The sequence below is a fragment of the Mustelus asterias genome, chromosome 25, assembly GCF_964213995.1.
Source record: "Mustelus asterias chromosome 25, sMusAst1.hap1.1, whole genome shotgun sequence".
Classification (NCBI taxonomy): Eukaryota; Metazoa; Chordata; class Chondrichthyes; order Carcharhiniformes; family Triakidae; genus Mustelus; species Mustelus asterias.
This window is the reverse complement of record NC_135825.1, coordinates 1915939-1938862: the sequence shown is the minus strand read 5'-3', so window position 1 is coordinate 1938862 and position 22924 is coordinate 1915939. Positions and strand designations below refer to the sequence as shown.

At 46.0% G+C, this 22924-nt stretch overlaps 1 protein-coding gene across 2 annotated transcripts in view; it reads right to left on the bottom strand.

The window, feature by feature from the left end:
• The window catches only part of foxp4 (forkhead box P4), a 447909-nt gene that overhangs the window by 79569 nt on the left and 345416 nt on the right, over positions 1 to 22924 (bottom strand). For both annotated transcript variants that reach the window (XM_078241974.1, XM_078241973.1), the window contains exons 11-13: positions 22136 to 22337; positions 18440 to 18516; positions 16466 to 16567 (exon numbers count right to left, since the gene is read on the bottom strand). In XM_078241974.1, the coding sequence (XP_078098100.1) occupies positions 16466 to 16567; positions 18440 to 18516; positions 22136 to 22337 (381 nt within the window). The remainder of the gene's footprint in view (positions 1 to 16465; positions 16568 to 18439; positions 18517 to 22135; positions 22338 to 22924) is intronic.

Sequence of the window (22924 nt, the reverse complement as noted above, 5' to 3'; positions counted from 1 at the left end):
GTGGGGAACCTATCAGAGTTGTCAAATGCACGTTGTAACTCTCCAGTCTGGTGGGGGGCTGGGGGGGGGGGGGGGGGGGGGGGGCGTGGTTTTGGGGCGGCGGGGCGGGGGGGGGGGTTGAATCCCACCTTACGGATTTCCCACACCTAGTGACTCAAATCAGTAAATATAAGCCCACTGTCTTTCCATATCTCTCTTTGTCTGTGCGCCTCTCTCTCTCTGTCTCCCCCTCTGTCTGCATGTCTGTCTCTCTCTGTGTCTGTGACACTCTTAATCTCTTCCTCCCTCTCTCTCTCTGTGTTTCCAACACTCTATCTCTTCCACTCGGTCTCTCTCTCTCTCACCAACCGCCCCCCCCCCCCCCCCCCCCATCTGTTACTTCACTTTGCCACCTAACTATATAATTATGAACACAGTAACACTGCCTCACATTAAGAACTGCTCTCCTCAACTTTGCAAATTAGAATGACCCCAATTTCAGATAAAGGGCTGTATTTATATTTGCATTTCCAATTTGTGATAGAAGATTTATTCATTCTGTTAAAACATTAACAGCAATTTGAAAGGTCAAACATCAAAGACAATACAAATAAAACATCTGCAACAAAAAAAAATTAAAATGAATGCTTTGAGGAAATTGCTTGCAAAAGAATAAACCAGTTTCCACCGTCATAACTAGAAGCCTCACCTTTTCAGAAAACTGAGTCCAGGCTTTGATCATTTTAATTCAGATTTCTCTCAAAGCATTTGATTATTTTTCAATTCCTTCTCCTGTCAATACTTTATTTCTCGACTGACAAGATATTCCCTCCCCACCTTGCACCCTCCCCCAACATTTAACTCCATCCCCAGTAAGGCAGCTTCCAATCCAAAAGATCCTTTAATGAATTGGAAGGGAAGGGGGATTCGATGAGAAAGGAAGAGTAGACACAGGAAATGAGGGAGCCCTCACTAAATTAACAAATTAATCAGCTGCTCCCCAATGCTCTCAATTTTAAACGCACAATCTTGACACCCCCGACTGAGACCTCTGGCCTGCTCTGAGGGATTAGTACCATGCAGAGGGTATTACTGAATTAAGTATTGCTGGGCTGGAAGGAGAAATACCAACCAGTCCCGAAAACACTTCTGTCCCCCAGTGAGAGTCAGCACCTTCAGGAACTGTATCCCAGTGAGAGTCAGCACCTTCAGGAACTGTATCCCAGTGAGAGTCAACACCTTCAGGAACCGTATCCCAGTGAGAGTCAACACCTTCAGGAACCGTATCCCAGTGAGAGTCAGCACCTTCAGGAACTGTATCCCAGTAAGAGTTCAGCACCTTCAGGAACTGTCCTCCAGTAAGAGTCAGCACCTCCAGGAACTGTCCCCCAGTGAGAGTCAGCACCTTCAGGAACTGTATCCCAGTGAGAGTCAGCACCTCCAGGAACTGTCCCCCAGTGAGAGTCAGCACCTTCAGGAACTGTGTCCCAGTGAGAGTCAGCAACTTCAGGAACTGTATCATAGAACATAGAACATAGAACATTACAGCGCAGTACAGGCCCTTCGGCCCTCAATGTTGCGCCGACCCGTGGTACCAATCTAAAGCCCCTCTAATCTACACTATTCCAATATCATCCATATCTTTATCCAAGAACCATTTGAATGCTCTTAATGTTGACGAGTCCACTACTGCTGCAGGCAGGGCATTCCACGCCCTTACTACTCTCTGAGTAAAGAACCTACCTCTAATATCTGTCCTATATCTCTCACCCCTCAATTTAAAGCTATGTCCCCTCGTGCTAGCCATCACAATCCGAGGAAAAAGGCTCTCACTATCCACCCTATCTAATCCTCTCGTCATCTTGTATGCGTCTATTAAGTCACCTCTTAACCTTCTCTCTAACGAAAACAACCTCAAGCCCCTCAACCTTTCCTCATACGATTTTCCCACCATACCAGGCAACATCCTGGTAAATCTCCTCTGCATCCTTTCCAACACTTCCACATCTTTCCTATAATACGGCGACCAGAACTGTACACAATACTCCAAATGCGGTCGCACCAGAGTTTTGTACAGTTGCAGCATGACCTCCTGGCTCCGAAACTCAATCCCTCTACCAATAAAAGCTAACACACCGTACGTCTTCTTAACAGCCCTATCAACCTGGGTGCCAACTTTCAGGGATCTATGCACATGGACACCCAGATCCCTCTGTTCATCCACACTACCAAGTATCTTACCATTAGCCCAGTACTCTGTATTCCTGTTACTCCTTCCAAAGTGAATCACCTCGCACTTTTCCGCATTAAACTCCATTTGCCACCTCTCAGCCCAGCTCTGCAGCTTATCTATGTCCCTCTGTACCCTGCCACTTCCCTCCGCACTGTCTACAACTCCACCGGCTTTAGTGTCATCCGCAAATTTACTAATCCATCCTACCACGCCCTCATCCAGGTCATTAATAAAAATGACAAACAGCAGTGGCCCCAAAACAGATCCTTGCGGTACACCACGAGTAACTGAACTCCAGGATGAATATATCCCATCAACCACCACCCTTTGTTTTCTTACAGCTAGCCAATTCCTGATCCAAACCACTAATTCACCCTCAATCCCATGTGTGCGTATTTTCTGCAAAAGCTTACCATGGGGAACCTTATCAAACGCTTTGCTGAAATCCATATACACCACATCAACTGCTTTACCCTCATCCACCTCTTTGGTCACCTTCTCAAAGAACTCAATAAGGTTTGTGAGGCACGACCTACCCTTCACAAAACCGTGCTGACTATCCCTCATCAAATTATTCCTTTCTAGGTGATTATAAATCCTATCTCTTATAATCCTTTCCAATACTTTGCCCACAACAGAAGTAAGGCTCACCGGTCTATAATTACCAGGGTTGTCCCAACTCCCCTTCTTGAATAAGGGGACAACATTTGCTATCCTCCAGTCTTCTGGCACTGTTCCTGTAGACAATGACGACACAAAGATCAAAGCCAAAGGCTCTGCAATCTCCTCTCTAGCCTCCCAGAGAATCCTAGGATAAATCCCATCCAGCCCAGGGGACTTATCTATTTTTACCCTTTCCAGAATTGCTAACACCTCCTCCTTATGAACCTCAATCCCATCCAGTCCAACAGCCTGCATCTCAGTACTCCCCTCGACAACACTATCCCTCTCCAGTGTGAATACCGACGAAAAATATTCATTTAGTGCCTCTCCTATCTCTTCAGACTCCACGCACAACTTCCCACTACTGTCCTTGACTGGCCCTAATCTTACCCTAGTCATTCTTTTACTCCTGACATATCTATAGAAAGCTTGAGGGTTTTCATTGATCCTACCCGCCAAAGACTTCTCATGTCCCCTCCTGGCTCTTCTTAACTCTTTCTTTAGGTCCTTCCTGGCTAACTTGTAACTCTCAAGCGCCCTAACTGAGCCTTCACGTCTCATCTTAACATAAGTCTCCTTCTTCCTCTTCACAAGAGATTCAACCTCCTTAGTAAACCACGGTTCCCTCACACGTCTGCTTCCTCCCTGCCTGGCAGGTACATATTTATCAAGGACGCGTAGTAGCTGTTCCTTGAACAAGTTCCACGTTACAATTGTGCCCATCCCCTGCAGTTTCCTTCCCCAACCTATGCCAGCTAAATCTCTCCTAATCGCATCATAATTTCCTTTCCCCCAGCTATAACTCTTGCCCTTTGGTATATACCTATCCTTTTCTATTGCTAAGGTAAACGTAATCGAATTGTGGTCACTGTCACCAAAGTGCTCACTTACCTCCAAATCAGGTCAGCACCTTCAGGAACTGTCCCCCAGTGAGAATCAGCATCTTCAGGAACTGTATCCCAGTGAGAATCAGCATCTTCAGGAACTGTCCCCCAGTGAGAATCAGCATCTTCAGGAACTGTATCCCAGTGAGAATCAGCACCTTCAGGAACTATCCCCCAGTGAGAGTCAGCACCTTCAGGAACTGTATCCCAGTGAGAGTCAGCACCTTCAGGAACTGTATCCCAGTGAGAGTCAGCACCTTCAGGAACTGTATCCCAGTGAGAGTCAGCACCTTCAGGAACAGTATCCCAGTGAGAGTCAGCACCTTCAGGAACTGACCCCCAGTGAGAGTTCAGCACCTTCAGGAACTGACCCCCAGTGAGAGTTCAGCACCTTCAGGAACTGTATCCCAGTGAGAGTCAGCACCTTCAGGAACTGTATCCCAGTGAGAGTCAGCACCTTCAGGAACTGTATCCCAGTGAGAGTCAGCACCTTCAGGAACTGTATCCCAGTGAGAGTCAGCACCTTCAGGAACTGTATCCCAGTGAGAGTCAGCACCTTCAGGAACTGTATCTCAGTGAGAGTCAGCATCTTCAGGAACCATATCCCAGTGAGAGTCAACACCTTCAGGAACTGTATCCCAGTGAGAGTGAGCACCTTCAGGAACCATATCCCAGTGAGAGTGAGCATTGTGTCCTTGTTTTAGACAGCAGGCTATCTATCCCCTGTGCCGATGCAACACGCCAGCTGATATGTAAACTGCTTGTCACATAGATAATGGAAATCCATTCTGTAGCAGATGCAGTCACTGAATTAAATGTTTGGAAAGTAAACATTTGGCAAGCTGTTAGCAAGGCTTGCACTCGACAATATTTCCCAGATTATAACAGGGATTCAGAAAGTACTTCATTCCTTGTGCAATGCTTCGGGATATTGTGTTCTGGAATAGCGGTATATATAAATGAAAGTATATTTTATCGAGAGCATTCTTCACAATCACTGCATTTCCCAAAGCACTTTATGGCCAATGAAGTCACTTTTGTAATGTCGGAAATGCAGCAGCCGATTTGTACACAGCAAGATCCCACAGCAGCAGCAATGTGATATTCACCAGACAGTCTGTTTTGAGGGTGTTATTTGAAGGGTAAATATTGGCCAGGAGACAGGAAGAACTCCCTTCTACTTCAAAATCTTTGGAATCTCTTCCAGCAAACTGAGAAGATAGACAGTACCCTCTCCTGAAATTTCTTAACCTTTCCAGTTTGGAGTAGCACAGTGGCACAGTGGTTAGCACTGCTGCCTCACAGTGCCAGGGTCCCGGGTTCGATTCCCGGCTTGGGTCACTGTCTGTGTGGAGTCTGCACGTTCTCCCCGTGTCTGCGTGGGTTTCCTCCGGGTGCTCCAGTTTCCTCCCACAGTCCAAAGATGTGCAGGTTAGGTTGATTGGCCATGCTAAATTGCCCCTTAGTGTCAGGGGGATTATCATAGAAATCATAGAAACCCTACAGTGCAGAAGGAGGCCATTCTGCCCATCGAGTCTGCACCGACCACAATCCCACCCAGGCCCTACCCCCACATATTTACCTGCTAATCCCTCTAACCTACGCATCTCAGGACTCTAAGGGGCAATTTTTAACCTGGCCAATCAACCTAACCCGCACATCTTTGGACTGTGGGAGGAAACCGGAGCACCCGGAGAAAACCCACGCAGACACGAGGAGAATGTGCAAACTCCACACAGACAGTGACCCGAGCCGGGAATCGAACCCAGGACCCTGGAGCTGTGAAGCAGCAGTGCTAACCACTGTGCTACCGTGCTGCCCCTGTGCTACCGTGCTGCCCCAGGGTAAATGCATGGGGTTATGGGGATAGGGCCTGGCTGGGATTGTTGTCGGTGCAGACTTGACGGCACGAATGGCCTCCTCCTGCACTGCAGGGATTCTATGATTCTATGAAAGACAGCTCCTCCGACAGTGCAGCACTCCCCCACTACAGCACTTGAGTCTCAGCCTTGACCTTTGTACTGAAACCCTGGAGTTAGGACTTGAACCGTGAACCTTGTAACTCTGAAGTGTGATTACTATGCACTGTGTCACAACGGAGACGTCATGCCTTAAAATCGGGGAGTTTGTTGGGTTTTTTAAAAATGCTCCTTGGATTCAGATAATATCAGTGAGCAAGCATTGCAAATTCTTCAAGTCCCTTTCTGAAGACACATTTCCACTCCACCTCTGGGCTCCGTGGGATTGGGTCAGTTTAATTGTGGCTTCGTTGTGGTAAGTGTGAATTTTTAATGAAGTCCCAATGACACTCTCTTCAGCTATTTCGAAAATAAAGCCCTCGTGTTCTGTCTCTGACACAGCTGAACTGGCTTCAAATGTCACAGCCTCCCGTGTTAAAGACAGACAAAAAAAAATCCCAGTGCAAAACCGAGATAAATAGACCTCTCAATGCTTTGCTCATAATCACATTAAAACACTTGTTTATGTGGCTGTGTGACTGACACTCACCTGCTTCTGACTGAAAGAACCACACCAAATCTCCCAAGGACGTTTAATCACATGGTGATGAGCTTAAATTAACTTGTTCCTGATAGTCAGAACATCAATTATGCACTAACCGTTCAGGTCACGCAGAGCTGGAAATTCTGAGTATGTTTTTTCCCCTTGTTTGGTTTAGTTACTGAATTTACAGATTATATATTTCATTCTTTCTCTTGCTTTTAAATTAAACCTCAAATACTTAAAAAAACGGATTCAATTTCCCTGCCTATCGTGAGATCCAGCCTCTCCAGGTCGGGAATCCTCGTGCATGTGAGCCCAGACACACACAAACACACGCATTAACACACACACACACACACACACACACACAGACATACACACACAGACACACACACACACACACACACACACAGACATACACACACAGACACACACACACACACACAGACATACACACACAGACACACACACACACACAGACACACGCACACACACAGACACACACACACACACACAGACATACACACACAGACACACGCACACACACAGACACACACACACACACACAGACATGCACACACATAGACGCACACACACACACACACACATAGACATACAGATTCAGACATACAGACATACACACAGAGAGGCACACACACACAGACATACAGATTCACACACACACACTCAGACATACACACACACAGACAGACACAAACATTAACACACACAGACACAGATATACACAGACAGACAAACACAAACAGTAACACACACACACACACAGACAAACACAAACCTTAACACGCACACACACACATAAACATACACACAGATGCACACACACACATATAGATTCACACACAGACAAACATACACACACAGACATACACACACAGACATACACACACAGACAGACAATCAAACATTAAGACGCACACGCACTCAAACATATACACAGACATACAGATTCACACACGCACAAACATACACACACAGACATACACACACACACTCAGACATACAGACACAGACAGACAAACATACACAAACATTAAGAACATAAGAACATAATAAATAGGAGCAGGAGTAGGCCATCAAGCCCCTCGAGCCTGCCCCGCCATTCAATAAGATCATGGCTGATCTGAAGTGGATCAGTTCCACTTACCCGCCTGATCCCTATAACCCCTAATTCCCTTACCGATCAGGAATCCATCTATCCGTGATTTAAACATATTCAACGAGGTAGCCTCCACCACTTCAGTGGGCAGAGAATTCCAGAGATTCACCACCTTCTGAGAGAAGAAGTTCCTCCTCAACTCTGTCCTAAACTGACCCCCCTTTATTTTGAGGCTGTGCCCTCTAGTTCTAGCTTCCTTTCTAAGTGGAAAGAATCTCTCCAACTCTACCCTATCCAGCCCCTTCATTATCTTATAGGTCTCTATAAGATCCCCCCTCAGCCTTCTAAATTCCAACAAGTACAAACCCAATCTGCTCAGTCTCTCCTCATAATCAACACCCCTCATCTCTGGTATCAACCTGGTGAACCTTCTCTGCACTCCCTCCAAGGCCAATATATCCTTCCGCAAATAAGGGGACCAATACTGCACACAGTATTCCAGCTGTGGCCTCACCAATGCTCTGTACAGATGCAGCAAGACATCTCTGCTTTTATATTCTATCCCCCTTGCGACATAGGCCAACATCCCATTTGCCTTCTTGATCACCTGTTGCACCTGCAGACTGGGTTTTTGCATCTCATGCACAAGGACCCCCAGGTCCCTCTGCACAGCAGCATGTTGTAATTTCTTTCCATTTAGATAATAATCCAATTTGCTATTATTTCCTCCAAAGTGAATAACCTCGCATTTGTCAACGTTATACTCCATCTGCCAGATCCTCGCCCACTCACTCAGCCTGTCCAAATCTCTCTGCAGACCTTCTATGCCCTCCACACGATTCACTTTTCCACTTATCTTTCTGTCGTCTGCAAACTTTGTTACCCGACATTCAGTCCCCTCCTCCAGATCGTCTATATAAATGGTAAATAGTAACACACACAGACACACACACACATGTACTTGCACCGTATTATACATACTCATACACAACAACACCTGGCCACGCATGCGTAAGCAAACAAACATATTGGTCAGAATTCTCCGGCTGTTCACGCCGGCGGGATTCTCCGGTTCCACCGCAGCGCACTCCTGCGCACGAGCTTCCCACCGCTGTGATGTTTGATGGGAATTCCCATTGACTGCGGTGGGACCAGAGAATTCCCACCACTAGCAAACAACACACCACCTCCCACCAGCGGGAAAAACACGGCTGGGAGGCCGGAAAATCTTCCCATTGATTCAAACACCACAACAATAACCCATATTTATATCGCATTCTTCACTTAACACCATGTCCCAAAGTGCTTCACACGAACATTATCAGGAGATATTCAGTCAGGTGACCAAAAAGCAAGGTTAAAGAGGCAGGTTTTGAGGAATGTCTTTAAGGAGGAGTGAGGCAGAGAGAGGAGAAGTGTAGGGAGTAGGGGTACGGAGGGAAATGAAGGCATGGTCCTCAATGTTGCAACTAAAATTAGGGATGCCAGAATTGGAGGAGTGTGGTGACCTCGGAGGGTTGTAACTCTTCTTGACCAGAACCAATGTGTGTTGGTGATAGAGCGAAATCAAGGTAAGGCACGGGAAGCAGCGTCTTTGGATGACCTCAAGTTTACGTGGGGTCGAATGTGAGAGAGCAGCCGGGGTGCTTTGGAATATTCGAGCCTCGAGGCAGGGGTGAGGACTTCAGCAGGGGATAGGTTCAGACAGAAAGTCAGGTGATGTGGAAATAAGTGGTATTAGAGAAGGCATGAACATTGAAAGACCATTTCAGGGTCAAATATGACATTTGGGTGTGAACAGACTGGCTGAATCTGAGTCTGTTGCTGGGGAATTGGGTGGAGTTGATAGCCAGGGAACAGTGTATGTAGCAGAGATCAAATACAATGGTTCCTGCTTCCCCAAGAAGTGTGAGAAACAAGTGTGGACACACATGTCTACACACACTCTAATTCACAATCACACTCAAACATACAAATCCCACAAAACACACACACACATGACACCAGACATGCACACGTACATGGACATCCATGAACACCCAAATAATAAAAGCAAAATGCTGCAGATGCTGGAAGTCTGAAATAAAAAGAGTTAAGATTTTGAGTCTTAAATGACTGTTTGTCCGTATAGCAACATAGAAACATAGAAAACAGGAGCAGGAGGAGGCCATTCGGCCCTTCGAGCCCGCTCCACCATTCAATATGATCATGGTTGATCATCAAATTCAATATTCTGATCCCCTCTTCCCCCCCAAATCCTTTTATTCCTCTTGCTCCAAGTGCGATATCTCACTGAAACATTACGTATGAAACATGTTTCTCTCTCCACCGATGCTCCCAGGCCTGCTGAATGTTTCCAGCATTTTCAGTTTTTATTTTATGGACATCCATAGTGACAATACAGGCAATCCTGGACTTTACAATGTTTGAGTTATGACGAACGACACCTACAAAGTTTATAAATTGAAACCCCATTTCATCAGTTTGGACTTTCCAAAGCCAGCATGTTCATACATGCGGAATGATGATCTACGTGGACACATCTGCATGACTGCACAAGTCAAACCATCCTTATTATGTTGAAAATTAATGTTTTATTCTGTTTTTTTTGGCACAACTGTCACAATTTTAATGCAGTTATACGCTTGTGTTGTATTTAAGATGCACTCAGAACAGCAGAGGTTCAAGATTAAACAGGCAAATCCGCCGCACTAACTGAGGAACTTGTGCTGAGGCGTGCAGACATCAACAGTCGCCTCAGTGACTTGACGGGGCCACAACTGAGAGCGCTTGGCAGCGCCGGGCTCCCCATGAGTGATTTCCAGCCTTGGTTTAGGAACCAATCTCCCATTTACACCATTGTTCCTGTGGGGAAATTGGTTCCAATGTACAATGTTTCTATTTACAATGTGGTTTTCAGGAACCAATTGTGTCGTAAATCCGAAGATTACCTCTAACAAACGGTTATGGTTGAACTGTTGTTTCAGTCACCGTGGCCTGGGTTGTGTCATTTGGCAATTAAGTTGGGGCCTTGTCTAAGCTGTTTAATGACTTACTCATGTCAGGGGCGCTGCGGTGGCACAGAGGTTAGAACTGCTGCCTCACAGCGCCAGGGACCCGGGTTCGATTCCCGGCTTGGTCAGAGTCTGTGCGAAGTCCGCACATTCTCCCTGTGTCTGCATGGGTTTCCTCTGGGTGCTCCAGTTTCCTCCCACAGTCTGAAAGACGTGCTGGTTAGGTGCATTGGCCGTGATAAATTCTCCCTCAGTGTACCCGAACAGGTGCCGGAGTGTGGCGACTAGGGGTATTTCACAGTAACTTCATTGCAGTGTTAATGTAAGCCTTACTTGTGACACTAATAAATAAATAAAATAAACTCGTGTTGTGGGGAACTGGCCGACATGGGCACATCCTGAAATCAAGGAGAGTTGAAGCATTGAGACAGTCTGTAGGTAGACACATGCTTGTGGATGCTTTCTGTCCCTCCTGGGGGGTCATGATGTGGAGATGCCGGCGTTGGACTGGGGTAAACACTGTAAGAGTTTTAAAAACACCAGGTTAAAGTCCAACAGGTTTATTTGGTAGCAAATGCCATTAGCTTTCGGAGCGCTGCTCCTTCGACAGATAATCCACTCCATCTGACGAAGGAGCAGTGCTCCGAAAGCTAATGGTATTTGCTACCAAATAAAACTGTTGGACTTTAACCTGGTGTTGTTAAAACTCTTACTGTTGGGGAGAGGCAGCTTTCTCAAGCTCAGAGAAACCAATGAAAAATGAGCAGCTTTCTGTTCCTCTTTCCTGAAATACTTCTGATATTTTGGAATTTGGCTCCGTTGTCAAGATGGGTATGTTCGAAACTCAAAACCCTCAAACCAAATTGTCCGTCATTGCGTCACTGTCACCTCAGCTCTCTCCCAGTCTCTCTTCTCATGGACACAGTTATCTCCATTCATTTGCACCCTCCTCGTTTCCTTATCTCTGTATCTTCACCATTGGAATCAGGGTCCTCTGCAATGTGGCCTCCTCCAACTGCCCCATCACATCAAAGTTGTGGAACTCCACACCTCCAGACTTACATCTTAGGCAGGATGGAATTACCCAGAAAGGAGAAGGAAAACTGAATTGAGAGATAAACCTTCCTAAAACATTGACAAAAAAATTGGAAGCCTTGATCCACCACTGACAGGAAAACTTGCTTCTGGCTATTGACAAACGATGCTTTTTTCTAACTTATTCAGAGTTTTTGGGAGTTGCTGGAAAGGTCAAATTTTATTTCATGTTTCTAGTTCTCTTCCTCTTCATAAACCCAATGTTTGCCACGGAATCTTGCTTCAGCCCACCCCCTCCTGTATCAGTTTCTGTATCGGTGCTTTTCTGCACTCTGACCTCCTGATTAAACCACACTGTGTACTCTGGTCACCGTTTTATAAAAGCAAAATACTGCAGAGGGTGCAGAGAATATTTACAGAGATGTTATCAGAAAAGAATGGGTTTGCGCATCAGGAAAGGATTGGCAGGCTGTGTGTGTGTGTGTGTGTGGGGGGGGGGGTACGGGTGACTCTCCCATTTTAATGTTCAGTGGGTGACAGCTAGTTAGTAAGAAGTCGGCTTTTCCCAGTTGCAATGGAGCAGGTTAAAGAGGCTCTGAAAGTGTAATAACTCCACAGGGGGGGTGGCGAGGTGACCTCTCAGAGACCTTTATGATTCTGAAAGGTTCTCATCAAGTGGAAACAGAGAGAATGTTTCCTCTTGTGGGGAAAAACACGACTAGAGGTTGATGTAGGATCGTCACCAAGAAATCCGAGAGGGATTTAAGGAGAAATGTTCTTATCCAGAGAGTGGTGAGAATGTGGAACTCGCTCCCACAGGGAGTGGTGGAAGTGATTAGTATCGATGTGTTTAAGGGGAAGCTGGATAAGCCAGTGAGGGAGAAGGGAATAGAGGGTTAGGGTGGTAGATTTAGATGAGGGAAAATGGGAAGAGGCTGGAGTGAAAGAGAAACACCATCATGGAGTGGATGGGCTGAATGGCCTGTTTCTTGCCCAGTATCCAGTATAAAATTAAATAGAATGACTTCTGTTCACCACCTGGATTAAGGGATTATAACCAACTATATCTGTTTCCATCCAAACTCATCCCATTCCATCATCAGCCCAATCCTTGCTGCCCTACACGGGCTCCAGGTTCAGCAAGCACAGGAATTTGAATTTCCAGTCCTAATGTTCAAATCCCTCAGTGTCTATGTTACTATCACTCTGATATTTAACCAGATCCTGTTTCCCACTCAATCATTGACACGTTCTGTGCTGTGAATTTGCCTTTATCACCCGTGTATGAGAACGATTGCAGCTTCTACAAGTTGCCGTTCACAAGCTTCGCTGCTCCTTCTGCCTCTAGTCCTCCATCATCAGCTTCTGGGATGTTGACAGAACAGAATTATTGGGGTTATTTCCTCTCCCATTTTAATGTTCAGTGGGTGACAGCTAGTTAGTAAGAAGTCGGCTTTTCCCAGTTGCAATGGAGCAGGTTAAAGAGGCTCTGAAAGTGTAATAACTCCACAGAGAGAGAAGTCCCGTCATCAAGTTACCTTATTTACACCACACAAAGAACAAAGAAAATTACAGCACAGGAACAGGCCCTTCGGCCCTCCAAGCCTGCACCGACCATGCTGCCCGACTTAACTAAAACCCCCTACCCTTCCGGGGACCACACCCCTCTATTTCCATCTCATTCATGTACTTGTCAAGACGCCCCTTAAAAGTCACTACCGTATCCGCTTCCACTACCTCCCCCGGCAACGAGTCCCAGGCACCCACCGCTCTCTGTGTAAAAAATGTGCCCCGTACATCTCCTTTAAACCTTGCCCCTCGCACCTTAATCCTATGTCCCCTAGTAATTGACTCTTCCACCCTGGGAAAAAGCTTCTGACTATCCACTCTGGTCCATGCCTCTCATAATCTTGTAGGTATGTATACATCTGTACACAGCCAGCTCTCCAGTTGCTCCCTGCTGAATTCAGGCTGGGAGTCTGACACACCTGCTTTAAATAGGGAGCATGAGGCTCCCTGATTTAACCGTCAATTAGGAATCATCAGGTATCTCTTTTTGGATACCAACAAAATAAACAAAATCAAATTAACTTAGGGACAACTCAAAAAGGGCAACTCCCCAAAAGGAGGGGGAATTGCCTGAAACAAAAGACAAAGCAGAAAGGAAACTTAAAACATCAAATTAAAATGTGGTTATCGGGGTCAATAAAACATCCCAGCCCCTGCGGTGCCCAGCGGGCACGGAAGGCGTCAACTGCGCCCGTGGACACCGCATGCTCCCTCTCTGGGGACGCCTGGCTGCGAATATAGCCGCGGTTGAGGGGCAGTCGGACTCATCAGGAAGTTCATACTCGAGCAAGCCAACCTCATTGGCCCGGCTGAAGCCATCACAGAAAGATCGGGGTATTACTCCTGCAGCCTTGTTCTCTTCCTGTGGAAGAGTTTCTTACAGCGAACTGACTCAAATCAGGAACGGACTACATGAGGAATTGGTATTTCAGACCCACATCCCACATACTCTGGGTAAAGACGTTTTAATGTCTTATTTTTAAGATCCCTTGTTTTGGATTCCAACACCGAAAGAAACATCTGTTCAATGTCTATTTTATCAAAATCATTCTTCATCTTAAAGACCTCGATCAGGTCACCCCTCAGATATTTTGTTTTTAGAAAAAAATAGCCCCAGCTTGTCTATTTTGTCTTGGGCAGTTAGAACATCTAAATTCTAAAATAATGCATGTAAATAATTTTTATCACTTCTCTTCTGCCTCTATATCCTTTTCATAACATGGAGATCAGAAATGTGAACAGGACTCCAAGTGTAGTCAAACGAGTTTGACAGTAGAGTTGGTTTTCCAACCAATAGCAAGAACAGTCCTGATGTGACCTTCACAGATTCCAATGTTGAAGGGCAAAGTGGAATCCAAAAACACCAGATCAAAAAAACTCTTCAAAAAGCATTCCGGAATTACGTGAGAATTTCTGGGTATGAAAAGACCAGAGACCTTCACCCATCCTGGTCATTGTTACTTTTACAGTTGTACCATAGAAAGCATTCTTTCTGGTTGTATCACAGCTTGGTATGGCTCCTGCTCTGCCCAAGACTGCAAGGAACTACAAAAGGTCACGAAGGTAGCCCAATCCATCACGCAAACCAGCCTCCCATCCATTGACTCTGTCTACACTTCCCGCTGCCTCAGCAAAGCAGCCAGCATAATTAAGGACCCCTCGCACCCCGGACATTCTCTCTTCCACCTTCTTCCGTCGGGAAAAAGATACAAAAGTCTGAGGTCACGTACCAACCGACTCAAGAACGGCTCCTTCCCTGCTGCCGTCAGACTTTTGAATGGATTTACCTTGCATTAAGTTGATCTTTCTCTACACCCTAGCTATGACTGTAACATTACATTCTGCACCCTCTCCTTTCCTTCTCTATGAACGGTATGCTTTGTCTGTATAGCGCATGAGAAACAATAGTTTTCACTGTATGTTAATACATGTGACAATAATAAATCAAATCAAATCAAATCACATGATACAATGATAATGGAGGTTTCGAGCAATCGCAGTGATCAGTGAATGAGACTGCAGCACACTCAGGCATGGGGTGGGGAAACCCCCAGTGGGTGAGAGCTTTGGGAACCAAAGGCCCAGAGTCAACTGTTGCCCCCTCACAACTAGCCGCATCCTGCCCCCCCGCCCCACCCACCCACTGCCACCGAGCCCGTTACAGTCACTAAACCTCCAGTGTCAAGTTACTCACTTACTGGTCCTCAAAATGTTATTTCCGGAAATCAATCTAATTTGTATTTGAAGGAATCAATACTCAAACTGTCCACTATCTCGCTCCAAAGCCTGTCCCTTCGATTGGGCCCTCACTTACTGAGATGCAGGGCAGCATTTAATACAGCTGACCAGGGCCTTACCATCTCCCCAGTCACCATCTATAGCTGCACCATTTTACTGAGTGACTGCTCTTCCTCCACTCATTCACAGAGTCAAATTTGAAGATAGTAATTGGTGGAGGGATAATGCAAGCAACTTGACTTTTACCTTCTGCAAGTTTATTCCACACACAGCTCAGTGTGGTTACAAACCCCATGTGGTTTCCTGCAAATAACATTGTTGATTGATTGAAACCTGCCTTCATCAGTGTAATTGCCAGAGTTTACAATTACTGACATAGTGATCAGCCAAACCAGGTAACAATGACAGATTTCCTTTGTGGGCCAGATGGGATTTAACAACATTTGGCAATGGTCATGATTAGGGCGGCACGGTGGCACAGTGGTTAACACAGCTGCCTCACAGTGCCAGGGACCTGGGTTCGATTCCGGCCTCGGGTCACTGTCTGTGTGGAGTTTGCACATTCTCCTCATGTCTGTGTGGGTTTCCTCCGGGTGCTCCGGTTTCCTCCCACAGTCCAAAGACGTGCAGGTTAGATTGGCTATGATAAATTGACCCTTAGTGTCAGGGGGATTAGCAGGGCAAATGCGCAGGGTTACGGGAATAGGGCCTGTGTGGGGTTGTGGTCGGTGCAGATTCGATGGGCCGAATGGCCTCCTTCTATACTGTAGGGATTCTATTCTATCCTATGATCTCAGGCAAAAGGTGCTAATGATAATGATAATATTGAGTGCAGGACACAGGGAATGCTGCACTGTCAGAAAGATGTCAAACCCAGACACCACCTGTGCTTTCAGTTGGATATAAGGATCGCATTGCACTATTTTCAAGAAGAGGGGGGAGTTTTTCCTGATGTCCTGACCAATAACTATCCTTCAAACAGCATCACTAACACAGATTATCCAGCCAATACCTGGTGTTTGTGGGAGTTTGCTGTGTATAAATTGGCTGCCATTTTTTCCTCATTAAAGCAGCGACTGCACATCAACAACACTCTGGGATGTCCTGAGGTTATGAAAGTTGCTAAATAAATGCAGGTCTTCCTAACTGTTTGATATTTATCATACCATGTAATCGAAGGGTTATTTAAAATATAGACTTAAAGAATCGAGCTTCTTCTGACACTCACCTTCCACGTGGCTGTGTTTCTCCGGAAGTATGCAAACATTCTTGTAAACCAGTTATAAATTTCGTTGAGTGTTAACTGTCTGTCAGGCGCTTCCAAGATTGCCTACAGGGAAGAAAAGGCTGGCATGAAACAGTGAAATGGGGCAGCAGGAAAGGACCAGTCTCACAGCCCAGTCTCGTCTTGGGCGGCCTGGGTGACCCAGTGGCACAGTAGGTTAGCACTGCTGCCTCACAGCGCCAGGGACCCGGGTTCGATTCCCGGCTTGGGTCACTGTCTGTGTGGAGTCTGCACGTTCTCCCCGCGTCTGCGTGGGTTTCCTCCGGGTGCTCTGGTTTCCTCCCACAGCCCGAAAGACATGCAGGTTAGGAAGCATTGACCATGCTAAATTCCCCCTCAGTGTATCTGAACAGGCGTCAGAGTGTGGCGATTAGGGGGTTTTCACATTAACTTCATTGCAGTGTTAACTTGTGACTAATAAATAAACTTTACTTTTTTCAGAGAAAAAGCGAACAGCGCAGGGCAGAGATGATGGGATGGTAAAGGACAGGTCAGGAGAGGGGGGGGTAGAACAAGTATTTGTGGACTAGATAGGGGAGGACAGTACCACATACATACACAGTGCAAAAGGTGATGGATTGCAAACACATTGAGATTGAAGCAAACAGTCTAAATCGATTCAAGAGAAATCTTCCATGTCTCTGCAGAGAGATGGGATTGGGGCAATTTGGAATTGGAAAGGTTGGATTATATCACAGAATTGCAAATACTAGAGAACAGAAGGAGGCCATTCGGTCCATCATACCCAATGCTAATGCAAGTTCTCCCTATGGAACTATCTACCCCAATCACATTTCATTGCATCTTCCTATGCCTTTTCTTTTTGGCTCTTTTTGAACTTGATAAAGTTTGGACAGAAAGATTTTCTGACCTCTCTCTGCACTGTGACAAACATTTCGTGGCACATGTCCTGAGACATGGTACATTGGGGAAACCATGCAGACGCTACGACAACGGATGAATGAACACCGCTCGACAATCACCAGGCAAAACTGTTCTCTTCCTGTGGGGGAGCACTTCAGCAGTCACGGGCATTCAGCCTTGGATCTTCAGGTAAGCGTTCTCCAAGGCGGCCTTCACGACACACGACAGCGCAGAGTTGCTGAGCAGAAACTGATAGCCAAGTTCCGCACACATGAGGACGGCCTAAACCGGGATGTTGGATTTATGTCACATTATCAGTAACCCCCACAGCTTGCCTCCTGGGCTTGTAGAATTTCACCAGCTGTTCTGTCTGGAGACAATACACATCTCTTTAACCTGTGTTGAATGCTCCCTCCACCCACATTGTCTGTACCTTTAAGACCTGGCTGGCTGTAGAGATTCGCATTCTAATTAGTATTCTGTAACTTGATTTCTGTGTCTGTGTGCTGTTGGAGAACAGATATTCACTCCATCTGACGAAGGAGCTGTGCTCCGAAAGCTTATGGTATTTGCTACCAAATAAACCTGTTGGACTTTAACCTGGTGTTGTGAGACTTCTTACTGTACAAACATTTCACCAGAGGATCATTTTCCTGCAACAACTGGTCTCATCATTGTTAAAGCGTCAATGACAGCAACTCCAAAATTCAACAGAAACAATGCAAATTCCCTTCACTTTCCATCAGAGTGGGAAGAGACTCATGTGTAGAATAAACACCCAGTCAGGACCACGTGGGCTGAATGACCTGTTTCTGTGCTTTAAATTTAGATGCAATTGGACCTATTCTGATAAATAAACATGATCATGTGAGTGGTGAAACATTTAACTCTCTGTCATGCTACCTATCAGGATCTTGGCTCACTTGTCATTGTGAATAATAATGCTTCTCACACTGGGAGGTGGCAGAGTGTCAGCGGGAAGTTCCTTCAGGAGATTAGTATAACCAGGAGCTTAGACCATCTCCCAGATTAAGGGATGGGCAGTTTACTCACCTGCCGGATGAGGGAAGCGTATGTAAAAGGAGGTCGAACATCGGCATTCTTGTAAAACTCATGATTCTGAGCGAGTTCTGGAAGAGAACAGAGAACACAAGTGTGTTAATGTTGAATATTTGATATCAATCCTTATCTGTATATAAACTGGGATAGAATTAGTGTGAGGGACAGAGGTGGGAAGAGTTTCCCCAAGTGTGTTCAGGGAAATATTCTATCTCACACTTGTTTCCAGTCCAATGAGGAAAGGAGATGTTCTGGGCCTTGCTGCCGTTCACGTTGGCGGGGTCTTACAGTGCTGCTGACGTCGCACCCTCGCCACGGGTGAGAAGTCCGCTCAACAGGAAACCCTGTTAATGACGACGGGACCATAAGATCCCACCACCAGAGGGCAACACGTCACCTCCCGTCGTCATGACCCCATCACGGAGAGGGCGCAATGGCGTCTCTCTCCTGAGTTCAAAGCTGTGTTGGAACCAATCGAGTGTAAGTCTGGTATTCGAGGCAAGGTACTAACATGGATTGACGATTGGCTGTCAGACAGAAGGCAGAGAGTTGGGATAAAAGGTTCTTTCTCAGAATGGCAACCGGTGACAAGTGGTGTCCCGCAGGGTTCAGTGTTGGGGCCACAGCTGTTCTCTTTATATATTAACGATCTAGATGACGGGACTGGGAGCATTCTGGCCAAGTTTGCCGATGATACAAAGATAGGTGGAGGGGCAGGTAGTATTGAGGAGGTGGGGAGGCTGCAGAAAGATTTAGACAGTTTAGGAGAGTGGTCCAAGAAGTGGCTGATGAAATTCAACGTGGGCAAGTGCGAGGTCGTACACTTTGGAAAAAAGAATAGAGGCATGGACTATTTTCTAAACGGTGACAAAATTCATAATGCTAAAGTGCAAAGGGACTTGGGAGTCCTAGTCCAGGATTCTCTAAAGGTAAACTTGCAGGTTGAGTCCGTAATTAAGAAAGCAAATGTAATGTTGTCATTTATCTCAAGAGGCTTGGAATACAAAAGCAGGGATGTACTTCTGAGGCTTTATAAAGCACTGGTTAGGCCCCATTTGGAGTACTGTGAGCAATTTTGGGCCCCACACCTCAGGAAGGACATACTGGCACTGGAGCGGGTCCAGCGGAGATTCACACGGATGATCCCAGGAATGGTAGGCCTGACATACGATGAACGTCTGAGGATCGTGGGATTATATTCATTGGAGTTTAGGAGGTTGAGGGGAGATCTGATAGAAACTTACAAGATAATGAACGGCTTAGATAGGATGGACGTAGGGAAGTTGTTTCCATTAACAGGGGAGACTAGGACGCGGGGGCACAGCCTTAGAATAAAAGGGAGTCACTTTAGAACAGAGATGAGGAGAAATTTCTTCAGCCAGAGAGTGGTGGGTCTGTGGAATTCATTGCCACAGAGGGCTGTGGAGGCCGAGACGTTGAGCGTCTTCAAGACAGAAATTGATAAATTCTTGATTTCTCGAGGAATTAAGGGCTATGGGGAGAGAGCGGGTAAATGGAGTTGAAATCAACCATGATTGAATGGTGGAGTGGACTCGATGGGCCGAATGGCCTTACTTCTGCTCCTATGTCTTATGGTCTTATGAATGAGCATGTTTGAAGTTTGAGTTGTTTAAGTTAAGCACACAATGGTTATAGTTACAGACCGACTTCTTGTCAGGTGGGTTTCGTACCTCCTGTTTTTAATGGGTCTGCTTCTCATCAGCAGAGGAGGGAAAACATTACCCTGATAAATAGCAGAGGAGGGAAAACATTACCCTGATAAATAGCAGAGGAGGGAAAACATAACCCTGATAAATGTCACGTATACAGTAATTATTCTTTCGTTGGGATTTCTGACTGACAGAGTGAATTCTGAGCAACATGATTCACTTCGTCCAGAATATATAACGGGATCATGTCATCACGAAAGGACATGCATGGCAGGAGAGGGTCATGTGTCACTTCAGTCGTTAATCTTTTAGACAGGGTGAGGACATTATTGGCTGGGCCGGCATTTATTGCCCATCCCGACATGTCTTTTCTTTACAAAAATATACTTTATTTGTGAAATATCTGAAGGAACAAAGGGAACAAAGAACAAAGAAAATTACAGCACAGGAATAGGCCCTTCGGCCCTCCAAGCCTGCACCGACCATGCTGCCCGACTTAACAAAACCCCCCTACCTCTCCGGGGAACATATCCCTCTATTCCCATCCTATTCATGTACTTGTCAAGACGCCCCTTAAAAGTCACTACCGTATCCATTTCCACTACCTCCCCCGGCAACGAGTTCCAGGCACTCACTACTCTCTGTGCAAAACATCTGCCTCGTATATCTCCTTCAAACCTTGCCCCTCGCATCTTAAACCTATGCCCCCTAGTAATTGACTCTTCCACCCTGGGAAAAAGCTTCTGACTATCCACTCTGTCCATGCCTCTCATAATCTTGTAGACTTCTTTCAGGTCACCCCTCAACCTCCGTCGCTCCAGTGAGAACAAACCAAGTTTCTCCAACCTCTCCTCATAGCTAATGCCCTCCATACCAGGCAACATCCTGGTAAATCTTTTCTGTACCTTCTCCAAAGCCTCCACATCCTTCTGATAGTATGGCGACCAGAATTGAACATTATATTGCAAGTGCGGCCTAACTAAGATTCTATAAAGCTGCAACATGACTTGCCAAATATTTAAACTCAATACCCCGGCCGATGAAGGCAAGCATGTTGTATGCCTTCTTGATTACCTTCTCCACCTGCGTTGCCACTTTCAGTGATCTGTGTACCTGTACACTCAGATCCCTTTGCCTATCAATACTCTTAAGGGTTCTGCCATTTACTGTATATTTCCTATCTGTATTAGACCTTCCAAAATGCATTACCTCACATTTGTCCGGATTAAACTCCATCTGCCATCTCTCCGCCCAAGTCTCCAACTGATCTATATCCTGCTGTATCCTCTGATGGTCCTCATCGCTATCCGCAAATCCACCAACTAGTCCGCAAACTTACTAATCAATCCAGTTACATTTTCCTCCAAATCATTTATATATATTACAAACAGCAAAGGTCCCAGCACTGATCCCTGAGGAACACCACTTGTCACAGCCCTCCATTCAGAAACGCACCCTTCCACTGTTACCCTCTGTCTTCTTTGACCGAGCTAGTTTTGTATCGACCTTGCCAGCTCACCTCTGATCCTATGCGACTTCACCTTCTGCACCAGAACATTACAAACATTCCAAAATGGTCAGTACAGAAGGTACGATGATATTCATATTTTCTACATACATCGTGTGTCCATCCTTAATTTATAAAACAATTACTCCATCCTTAAAATTACAAAGCCATTGCTCAGAGTGGACCCGGCAAACCCAAATCCACTCCTTGCTTGCTCCAAAAACCAAATTCTGAATCCAATTCATGGTCCCCACAAGAGATTCAAACAAGATCCAAGCTGACAAGATAAGGCATTGCCCCCCCGCCCCCCCCACCACCCCCCCAACCGCCAAACCCATCTTCGGCTTAATCTGATGCTTGATCTTAGCCAAAAGGCCGAGAAGGTGGTGGTGGGATAGATAACTCTTCCAAAGAGATAGTACCAGTATGATGGGCTGAATGACCTCTAGCTGTAGTGCATCATCCTACAATTTTAATTCATGAACAATACACTGAAGATTAAAAGCCTCTTACCTGAGGATAACGGCATGCAGTATTTATCGGAATGTCTTCTCCGAATGGCTCCCATGTTGTGTAAACTTGCTGAGCTGATGACAGAGGGCCCCTGTCTCACCGGGGTGATCGGTGTGGCGGCTGAGGTCGGCGTGTGAGGTAAACTTTCTGGGAAAATGTCTGTGGAACCCTTGGAAAGCGTGACATTCGACACCAGGTTCAGCTAAGGGCAAACGGTGATCAGCAGGAAGGACGTGGGATTGGGGGAAAAAGGACAGAAAACAGAAAGAATAAGTGTCTCTGAGAAATGATCTGGAGTTTCAGCCTTTGTGTAGCCTGAACTGAGAGATCCAGACTTATCGCCACTAATTGGTACATAAGATTGTTCCACTGAAGTTCCAATTAACAGATGTGTCACTTGACAGCATCCGACTTAGGTCCCAGAGGAGAGGTTTACAGAGACAGAATCTTACACTGACTACCCAGTCGCGTTTGGAGGAGAATTCAGTCACATCTTGCTAAACGTTACAACGAAAAATACACTCACAAACCAATCACTTTACTTCTCCCTCCTGTCCTGAAGTTGCTCACTCTTGTAGGGGACAACCTGACTGGTTGGCTCCCCTCTCGAGCTTGTCCAAGGGGACCTTGTTCAGGGATGAAGCTAAACAGTAAATGCTGACAGGCTATTCCACCAAGTAGCGCATCACATTGAACTCAATCTGTCCTCGACCGACACCTGCCCAGGTTTACCTTCCAGCAATAAGTGACAGGAATTGGAACTCATTTATTTTTCTCTTCCCTAATCTG